This window comes from Trichinella spiralis, assembly GCF_000181795.1.
Source record: "Trichinella spiralis strain ISS 195 chromosome Unknown Scfld6793, whole genome shotgun sequence".
Taxonomy (NCBI): Eukaryota; Metazoa; Nematoda; class Enoplea; order Trichinellida; family Trichinellidae; genus Trichinella; species Trichinella spiralis.
In genome coordinates this window covers 8,956-19,366 of record NW_003533732.1, presented here as the reverse complement: position 1 = coordinate 19,366, position 10,411 = coordinate 8,956, and the positions used below count along the sequence as shown (strand labels likewise).

General features: G+C 33.6%; 5 protein-coding genes across 5 annotated transcripts; 4 read left to right on the top strand and 1 right to left on the bottom strand.

Annotated features, from left to right (window-relative positions):
• The first annotated feature begins 980 nt into the window (after nucleotides 1–980).
• On the top strand, nucleotides 981–2,479 carry Tsp_12347 (deoxyribonuclease II superfamily). The gene is made up of 6 exons (XM_003365973.1): nucleotides 981–1,081; nucleotides 1,243–1,466; nucleotides 1,538–1,705; nucleotides 1,821–2,021; nucleotides 2,078–2,301; nucleotides 2,375–2,479. The coding sequence occupies exons 1-6, from the start codon at nucleotides 981–983 to the stop codon at nucleotides 2,477–2,479; spliced, it is 1,023 nt and encodes a 340-aa protein (XP_003366021.1).
• A 1,509-nt stretch (nucleotides 2,480–3,988) lies between these two features.
• On the top strand, nucleotides 3,989–5,493 carry Tsp_12346 (deoxyribonuclease II superfamily). Its single transcript, XM_003365972.1, has 6 exons — nucleotides 3,989–4,092; nucleotides 4,253–4,473; nucleotides 4,540–4,707; nucleotides 4,823–5,029; nucleotides 5,093–5,316; nucleotides 5,389–5,493. The coding sequence occupies exons 1-6, from the start codon at nucleotides 3,989–3,991 to the stop codon at nucleotides 5,491–5,493; spliced, it is 1,029 nt and encodes a 342-aa protein (XP_003366020.1).
• Nucleotides 5,494–6,894: 1,401 nt separating this feature from the next.
• Tsp_12345 (zinc knuckle protein) lies at nucleotides 6,895–8,879 on the bottom strand. Its single transcript, XM_003365971.1, has 3 exons — nucleotides 8,121–8,879; nucleotides 7,299–7,421; nucleotides 6,895–7,068 (listed from the first exon to the last, which is right to left on the bottom strand). Exons 1-3 carry the CDS (start codon nucleotides 8,877–8,879, stop codon nucleotides 6,895–6,897), a joined length of 1,056 nt encoding a protein of 351 aa, XP_003366019.1.
• A 32-nt stretch (nucleotides 8,880–8,911) lies between these two features.
• Nucleotides 8,912–9,256, top strand: Tsp_12344 (conserved hypothetical protein). Its single transcript, XM_003365970.1, has one exon. The coding sequence runs from the start codon at nucleotides 8,912–8,914 to the stop codon at nucleotides 9,254–9,256; it is 345 nt and encodes a 114-aa protein (XP_003366018.1).
• Nucleotides 9,257–9,814: 558 nt separating this feature from the next.
• On the top strand, nucleotides 9,815–10,339 carry Tsp_12343 (deoxyribonuclease II superfamily; the record flags this gene model as incomplete). The annotated part of the gene is made up of 2 exons (XM_003365969.1): nucleotides 9,815–9,969; nucleotides 10,119–10,339. Coding segments are annotated over exons 1-2 (376 nt in total), but the record flags the coding sequence as incomplete, so codon positions are not given.
• Between the last annotated feature and the right edge of the window lie 72 nt (nucleotides 10,340–10,411).

Here is a 10,411-nt window from a genome sequence, read left to right as displayed (position 1 = left end):
TTCAGATCAAAACTCTCAACTAAAGAATATCTTTTTGAATTATAGATGTAATAGAATGCATTTTGTATACAAAAATGTTTCATAGCATAGAAAAAGAAATTATTAGCTGCGCATGTACAAATAAAAAATTGTTTTAATTTGTTTTTCAAGCATTTAATATTTCAGCAATTTCTTATTAAAAATTGACATAATAGAACTATTTAACTCATAACTGGTTCCTCTGAGAAAGAATACTTTTTATTTGCCATAAACCTTAAAGTTTATTTTCATGATATAGTAAAATGTACTTTCTCCACTTAGTAAAAGATGATAAGATAGGCAGATGCAAAGTAATTTAAACTATGAAATAATAAATGAATATATAAATATCTGATAAAATTTGTTCAGATAATTAACACTGAATGTGATTCTAGATAAGAATAAGCAAAAAATTTCTTTTAGCAGTGTTTACTTTGTAAAACTTTATTTAACTATTATTGATGTTAATTTTAAAGGGAATTTTATTAATAGTAACAAAAATATTACACACAAATCCTTAATTAAAAAGCGGTTAAAAATTTAAAAAAAATCAAGTAAGAGATGTAAAAATAATTTGCATCAAATAATTGTTTAATTATTTTATTATCAAGTTGCAAATCTGTGAATAATTGATGAATTGCATTTTTACGTCATTACTGTTAAATGGTCAAACAGATACTTTAAGAAAATTTTATTTTTCTGACATAATAAAAACAAACAATGTTATCATTCAGTAATTAATTACTAGAGCTAATTGCAGAGCTCTTTATTGCTTATTTAACTAAAAGGTGGCTGTTTCTATAATTGATTCGAGTTAACTAACTAATATTTATTGAACAAATTGGAATTAACATTTTCTACAATAAACATAGAGATACACTGTGACCAGCATACATAAATGTATATATAAATTTATACACGTACGCATAAAGTACAATGAAAAGAAATCATAGTCCATTTAAATGATGCTGACAATAATAACTGTGATTTTGATATCACTGGGAAGCAGCTGGGCGCAAGGTGTTGCAACTTGCAAGGCAGATGACAATACTGATCTCAACTGGTATGCAAATTAAATACGCAACCTTGCAAAATTCATTTTTTAATGAAGCAAGTGTGCTACAATTACAAAAGTTATAATGACTACATTGACATAACTTTCGTTTAACGCTTCTGTTCTCAATTATAATGCATCATGGTTTGTAATGAATTTTTTATTTGAAGGTATTTTGTATACAAACCTCCAAATGCTTTACAAACAAAAATTATGCAGTCGGGACAAAATCCAGCTTGGGCACGTTCTGCAGAATCTATTGAGAACAACAACGGCCATTCAATAGTTCGAACAATGGCACATTTTGTAGCAGAGAACCAAAACATCAAAGTTCTTGCATATAGTGACGATCCACCAAATTTGCCACCAAGAAATGAAAAAAGCAAAGCCAAAGGTGCTTTCATTGTTGTGCGGACTAAGAAAAAAGCTTCACAGACATAAGTTAAATTCATACATTATTTTCAGGAGTACTTTTAATTGATAATTCAGGAGCTAATGCAGCTGCGTGGTTTGTGCACACAGTGCCCAAATTTTTATCACATCTTGGTGGTTACTCTTGGCCACAAACAGAAACAGCAAAAGGACACATATTTTTATGTTTATCAATCAATGAAGAATCTTTAAATGCTGTAGGTATGAAAATGAGACATATTAAAGTTTACAGTTATTCCAAGCTATTTTGAGTAAACTGGCTTTGCTGAGTTCAATGGTATTTTATGGTAATTCTTAAATAATTGCAAATTTTTAGCTAAAGCAATTCGATACCAAGAACCATACATATATGCGAGTAATTTACCTCCTGAACTTTTGAATCAACATAATGAACTTTCGAATTTGGCGACAGGAGTTGAGATTCGCATAACACCTTTTCTGGAGCATACAAAATTAACAACAAGAAATAATGGCATGAATGTTGAAGCTTTTGGAAAACACACAAAATCATATGCAGGTAATTTTGTGTCTGTTAAAGCATGGAAAACAGTAGTACTTAATATTGCTATTCAGATATGTATGAAAGAGTTTTGAGAAAAAAACTTTCTGCAAGAATCAAAATATGGGCACCTTCTGATGCAAGATCGAAGTCAATTTGTAAGGGACAATACCATCTTCGAAAAATTGCTTCTCCAATACAGCTTGATGGTGATCAAGTGCATCGTGAAGCTGACAGTGCAAAATGGGCATTAGTGGAAGGAAAGAACACAGTATGTCTTACAACAAATGATTATAAGGTAAGTAGCCAAGAAGCATATGCATATGAATGTTTAAAATATGTCTACAGTTCATAAATTTTTTTTCATTTAGACTACTGAAAAACGGATTCCGGGAGCTGCTGTTTGTGTTGAAAATGCTAATGTTTATAACGCTTTCAATACAGCAGCAGTTAATGTTGCAGCATGTAATATGTAACACGAGTAATTAGAACGGCCGCTTCTATTTCTTCTTCCTTGCAAAGATTATTTGCCATTTTAATTGTTCACTTTTTGATATTCTGCAATGTGAATTTTGTCTGAATCATTTAATAAACGATGTTACTATTGAAAAAGATTTAAAATTGTCATGTTTTTTCTACTTAATCTTTTAATGGATTGAATTCATGTCGTTTCTATTTTGCTTACTTTATTTTGAAAAAATCAGTTTATATTTTGGCGAAGTCACTGGTTACACATAATTTATTAATGCTTTGGAAATAAGAATAGGATAGCAGTGCTTATTATGCGGAGTTTATTTTTCAGCTAAAATTCTGCGTGCACATTATTGAGCAGATCGCTTTAAACAAAGAAAAATACTTGGCTTTCTTGTTGCATGAAATAATAAAAGTAATCTAAAATCATGAGGAAAAATGCTATATCAATAAATATTTCATAATTTCATAATGTTATTTTTCACTTCACAATATTAATTTATCAATTTTTCACATATGCTAACTTAATGAAATAAAGCATTGAATTAATTTTTCATCCACGGGTTATTTGTTGTGAAACTAAAGCAGATAAGTAATTTCTAGCACAGTGTGAATAATATTAGAGTCACAAATTTTTTCAAATTAATGTTGCCTTGAAATTATGGAATGTGTTGTGATCATCTTTAAAAATTATTTAAATACTAAAAGAAGCATTAATTAATAAACCATTCTTAATAACAATTCTTAATATTTAAATACTCTTTTGTATAATTAATAAAGAAAGTATTAATTGTAAAAAGGACAATTTATTTACCATGTGAATCTGATAATTTAAAGAAAAAACGCAATATAGTTCTTATAATGTTTAATTAAAATAAAATGACAGGTTGCACATGCACAGAATTATTTTCATACGTTCTACAGCACTGTTATTATAAAAAGTTAGAAATGCCTTCAAAAATGAGATTGAAGGCGCTTCTATGTAGTTAAAAAAGTACCATTTCGTTCAAATTTATTGCAAACCAAAATTTGCAACCGAAGTAAAATTATTGCCAATCTTAAATTACATGCCATTACTTGAAGACATTTAGTATACATGCTGCTCCAAATGAAGCAACAAAATGTTGCAAGATAACAGCAGATAGTATAAGATTTTATTAGTTTTAATTAGTCTGTTCACACCTCTAAAAGTAGTTGCAGTTGATTTAACAGTAAGCAATAATAAAAAGTAAATAAACTGCGTAATGGAAATACCAATACCAAACTGAGATTACACTAATACTTAATAAATGTTTACATTAGCTAGAATAATAGAAACATTAATACTGATAAATAAGCGATCAGTCACTAAAGTGCATAGTTCATTACTTGTTTAAGTAAATAGTAATAACACTGCATTAATGTAAAGTAAATAAATAGGTGTAAGCACTGTTAAGCATAATAACACATTATTGCATTTAAATGAATACATATATATATAAATATGGAGAAATTTTCAGAAATATCAAAAGACCATGAAAAGGATGTTCACGGCAGTAATTATTATTTTGATTTCTTTGAAAACATCTACTGCACAGGTTGCTACTTGCAAGAACGACGGTAATGCTGATGTAGATTGGTAAGTCAAATGAAACTACTGTCTATTTGAATTTATTTCACTGCCAAAAGATTTTACGTAAAGCACAGATATTACACAAATCACATTATCTTCGCTATCATTGTGCTACTGTTTCGTCACTGGCTGATGCACTTTTTACACAGATTAGTAATATTTTAAGGTATTTTGTATACAAACCACCAAATCAGCTAAACACCAAATTTATGACATCAGGACTAAATCCAGTTTGGGCTGATTCTGCTACATCTATTAATAATGCACAGCATTCAATAGGAAGAACAATGGCAAATTTTGTACAGGACAATCCACAAATCAAAGTTCTTGCATATAGTGATGATCCTCCAAACATACCTGCAAGAAATCAAAAAAGTAAAACTAAAGGTAACTGTTGTCATGCAACTCACGGTACAAACATTTACATGAAATGAAATAATGCATAATTTATAGGAGTTCTTTTAATTGATATGAGAGTGGATGATGCAGCTGCATGGTTTATACATACCGCTCCCAATTTTTTGGCATATCTTGGAGGTTATTCTTGGCCACAAACAGAAACAACAAAGGGGCACATATTTTTATGTTTATCCTTCAGAGAAGAATTCTTAAATTCTGTTGGTATTATTATGCTGCTTTCTTAAAGCAGTTCAAATGCTTTTTTGAATATTCATTAACAAATGTATTTTTCAATTCAAATATTTTATCATGAATTTAATAAAACTGGAATTTTTAGGAAAAGCAATTCGATACCAAGAGCCAAACATATATGCAAATAATTTGCCTGCTGATATTTTGAATCAGCATAAAGAATTATCTAATTTGGTAAATGGAGTTGAGATTCGAGTGACACCCTTCCTGGAGCACGCAAAATTTGTGACAAAGCGAACACAAGCTGAAGCAAATATTCAAGCTTTTGGGAAACACTCAAAATCATTTTTAGGTAATTCTGCTTCTTCAAAAAATTAAACATGTAAAATGCACAGTTCCAACTGGAATTCTTTAGATATGTATGCAAAGGTTTTGAGAAATAAATTATCTGCTAGTATCAGAATATGGGCACCTTCTGATGCAACATCAAAATCAATTTGTGGTGGGCAACATAAGCTTCGAAAAATTGCTTCTCCAATGCAATTTGCTGGTGGTCAAGTGCATCGAGAAGCTGACAGTGCAAAATGGGCATTAGTGGAAGGAAAGAACACAGTATGTTTTACAACAAATGATTATAAGGTGAGTAGTCAAGAAGTAAATGTATACTTTGTTTAAAATATGTATGCAGTTCATGAATTCCTTTTCATTTAGACTTCCGAAAAGCGGATTCCAGGAGCTGCTGTTTGTGTTGAAAATGCTAATGTTTATAACACTTTCAATACAGCAGCAGTTAATGTTGTAGCATGTAATCTATAACTCAAAGTAATTAGAATGGCAGTTTTTATTGTTTATAAAATGCGAAGATTATTTGTCGTTTTAATTTATTTTCATTTTTTGATATTCTGCAATGTGAATTTGGTCTGGATCATTTAATAAACGATGTTACTATTAAAAATGATTAAAAACTGTCACGTTTTTTCCACTTAATCCCTCTTAGTTGTTAAATGGAGGGAATTAATGTAGCTTCTCTTTTGTCTTCTGTATTTTGCAACATCAATTTAGATTATGACGAAGTGACTGGTTGCACATAATTTTTTAATGGTGTTTTTTAAGTATTTCGCGTTTATAATGCTTTTCTTTCAGGAGCATTTAATGTAGCAGATTGCAGTAATTAAATGACTGTGATTGTAATGACAGTTTTGCCTTTAGTGGTATGTGATAAGTATTTGTAATTTTATTTTTTTTTACTTTTCATACACTGAAATATGAATGTATGTTAAATGGTAAAGCTATTTTGTTAACTATGTTGGTCTTAAAAGTGATAAGAAGTATCAACGTTATTTTTCTGCATTTCATCTCTTTTATATTACATGGAATCCATATCTCGCAGTGAATTAAGTCGTTTTTTTATGATTTTATTTTGCATCATACATTTAAAATTTTCATGATGTATATATATATATATATATATATATATTATATGGAATCTGTATCTCATTATGAATTGAGTCAGTTTTTTAATTTATATATATATAATTTCTCAGCCATTTGATAATTATATTAAATTAATAATGTAGATTGCAATTTCAATTGACTATAAAAAACAGTTGGAATGCTATTAATGAGGCGATGTGTTTGTTAAATTTAAAAACTGAGTTTTTTAAAACATTATGACTAATAATATTATTTTTATAGATAAATATTGATGTATTTTTAAATTCAGTTATTCTCTGGTGACCTCAGAGTGATTCTTATGCGCTTTACTCCGTAATGTTCTATCATTATGACATGAAGTTGAGTGATATCTCTTCTAAAACAATATGTTATGAAAAAAATGCACATTTTTGGACTTTTTATTAGTATCTCTCTACATTTCAAAGTCGAAATGTACGTTTTTGGATTTTAAGGTTCAAATACACCCCATACCGGAAAAGCCTATCAAACAGCCTGAATAATCTCAGTTCCTTGTAATTTTTTTCAGCGTATAGTATTATGATGGCCTTATATTTTTTATCCAAAATGAATTAATTAAAATAATTTTTAAGTCTTTACGTGCTGAAAAATGCAACAAAACAGCTTTTGTAATTCTGATTATGTATGTTAGTTTGACGTGACGAGATTATTATAAAACTTTTCACAAAGCACAGTGTTTTACAGATGCTACAATAGATACTGACTTTTTGCCTTTTTTACTGTCAAAAGACGCGCGTCTTTTATTCATCCTTTTCTTCTTTTTGTACTGTGTAAGGAAGCGGATTGGATGCACATTTGTTGAAATCGCTTTCCTGAAAGTTCTTTCAGCATTCCATCAAACAAATTAAACAAGTAGTGAATGGAAAAAACACTGAAAGAAATACGCAGTGCAACAGCAAACAGAATAGCAATAATACACTGCAAAAGTGTAAATTACATTAAAAGTATTTTTTTGTGATTAGATGTTATGATTCATGCCAAACTTTGGATACGACGACTTAAGAAAACAATCCCTAATAATATATTCTTTCTACATGCGCCTATATATATCTGTATGTAATACAAGAGCAGTTAGCTAAGGATGCGAGTTGTGTAATACAGAAAAGGACGAGAAAATCAACAGTCGTTCCAGAAAATGTGAAACACACCTTTACAAATATAATTATCATTTCCTTGGTGAAGATTGTCATAATCAGCCTGCCATAGCAAAATAAGCGTAAATCAACACTGTTACGAAGGTTGCTTTGTTGCATTTTTTCTGCCATGTAAAACTTAAAGTGATTTAAATTAATCAGCCTTTGATAAAAAATACAAAACTATTCTAATACTATTTACTGGAAAAAATTTACAAGAAATTAGGATTATTCAAGCTTTTCTATATGTTTTTCTAAAGGGGGCAATGTGACCCCAGGAACCCAAAAACGTACATGGCCCCAACAGTCCATCTGATGGTTAAATATTAAACAATCTTTTTATATATAATTTCTAAATTTCTTATTATGTTATGCAGTTGATAAAAAAAGCAACCACAAACTCTGAAGCGGGTTGAAAAAATTCTCACGTCTTCTATCGGCACAGCGCACGCGATTTTTACAGTACTTGATTCAAATTAAGCAACATGCTAAACAAGCATGGAATTACGTTTCACACATTCTGATTATTATAATAACAATTATCATAATTATTTAAAATTTTTTTATAAAGTAGATCAGAGAAATGTGATTGAAATACCTTCAACTTAGTTAAAAAAAGAATTTTTGTCCAATTTTTTACAAACAAATGCGCAGAAAAGCAAAATTATCAGTAACGTTGAACTAGGCATTTTAGCTTTGAGGCATGTTCTTAATAAAGGCAATAAAAGAACAAGATCTAACAAGCATTCTGCTTCATTTTGACTTATTTTTTTGATATATTAAACTTTAAGCTATTCTGTTCAAAAACTTATAATGGTGTAACGACCATTGCTGTACGACGGCGTGGCTAATTGCAGGTCCAGCTTGAAGCTCCGTCATCGCTAAAAGACGGCGGTCCCCGCGTCCATTATTCAGGGCACGCGCTGGCCGGGTTCGGGTCCGGAGCTGGGGGCAGTCTCGCCGGAGGTGGTCCAGGCTGCCACAACGGAAGCATCTGGGTGCAGTCCTGGGGGGCCGTAGCGCCGCTCGTTCCAGCTGTTCCACTTTCTTGGCCAGGTTGCCCATCTCCCTTATCATGGCGTCGATCTTCTCGGCCATCTCTGACTTCTCTGTCTTTGCGACGCCGGCGCGGAGCTGCTGCTTCTCCTGGTAGCCGTCCTCCACCTGGATTATCCTGGTGGCCAGCTTTCGAGCTTCGGCGAGGGTCGGCGGTTCCTGCAGCCGGATCGCCCGGTAGACTTCCCTCGACGTTACCCCGCCGCTGAAACGTATCACGAGGTCGCGTTCTGAAACCCCCGCTCTGCGTCCCAACTCTGCCACCTCCTGGGCGAACTGCTGGATGGATTGGCCTTCGCGTTGTCGCAGAGCGTGGAATCGGTCGGTCAACATTGCCAGCGACTCCTCAGGACCATACGCGTTTAGCAGCCGTTTCTTCAGCTCCTCGAAAGAGTCGTCCCTCACTTGTCCGGGTGGGTATAGCTCGCGGCGCACCGGGGCCGTCAGTAGGCGTCGTCCGACAGCTCCATGATCCATCGTTGGTACCCCGCTGGCGCGGAGGAAGTCTTCCAGGTTCTCCACCCACTCTTCGGCATCCATTCCCGGGCTAAATACCGGAGGCGGGTAGAAGTATGCTCCAGGTACTGGTACGGGTTCCCGGACAGGCCCCCATTGTAACGAGCCACTGGGCGGGGTCGTCTGCTTTGCTTCCTCCGGGTCCGCTCCAGTTCGCCCGTTATTACTCTTCGCCGGTTCGTCTTCGCTCGCGCGGTCTCGTCTTCGTGTCTCCATCATCCGCGTTCGTATCGTCACTGCAATCGCACTCCACGCTCGTCCACTTGATAAATGCCTCGATGGTCTACGCCGCTTCAATATATAGAAGTATTCCGCCGCAGGGGGGCACCGGGGTGGGTCAACTGAAATTCGATCCTTCCATTGTCTTGCTGACAATCCCCCGGCTTGCGGCTCTTCTATAAATCAGCGGCTTATTACACGGCGGCTTTGATCCGCTGCCCCAACGGACCATCAGTGACCGGCTATGACTGAACAACACGCTGAACGACGGCTAGTTAAGCACCGGCTCGTCGGGTCATGCGGGTTGGTCGCCAGAAGCCGACCGCGGTTCTCGCCGGCGGTATCTTTTGAACTGGGCGGGAAGGGAGGCTTTATTGCCGCGGTTCGGCGTCTGCCTCAGCTGGACCTGCAATTAGCCACGCCGCCGTACAGCAATGGTTTTTACAATGGGATTTACGTAACTTAACAACAATAATAACAATTAGCTGTCACATTGCTGCGTAAATACCAATATATGCTTATACTGTTAATTAAGAAGAGTTTCTGTTAAATGCATTAAATAAATGTACAAATATTGCTCAATAAGATATTGCTAAAGGACCTTCAAAATTCATTGTTCATTATTTAAGCAAATATCCTCAGTCAATTTAGAGAATTGCATTTAATATAAAACAAATAAATAGGTGCAAACACTTTAGTGCATAAACAAAACTATTCATACTTATGAATGAACAACATAAATGATAATAAATATATTATATAAAGGAAATTCATTTAAATCTTCAAAGTGCATTCAAATGATGCTCACTGCAGTAATTATTATCTTGGTTTCACTGAAAAGTTGCATTGCACAAGTTGCTACTTGCAAGGATGATGCCAACATAAATGCAGATTGGTAAGTTTGCTAAAGGCACTGCATGTTAAAATACACTGTATTTTTTACACAAAACAAATTCATTAAAACTATGAGAACCATATTAACTTCTTTCTTTCACTGTTTATTATTTATTTTATCTTTGCCTTTTTCATAAAAAATATTTTAAGGATTTTTGTATATAAACCTCCAAATCAGATAAGCACAAAAATCATGAAATCAGGACCAAATCCAGCATGGGGTAATTCAGTTAGATCTATTGATAATGCGCAGCATTCAATAGGAAGAACACTAGCACATTTTGTACAGAACAATCCAGAAATCAAAGTTCTTGCATATAGTGACGATCCACCAAACATACCTATAAAAAATCAAAAAAGTAAAACTAAAGGTATTTGTTCTCATACAACTCACGGTGAGAACATTCACATGAAATAATGAAATGTATAATCTATAGGGGTTC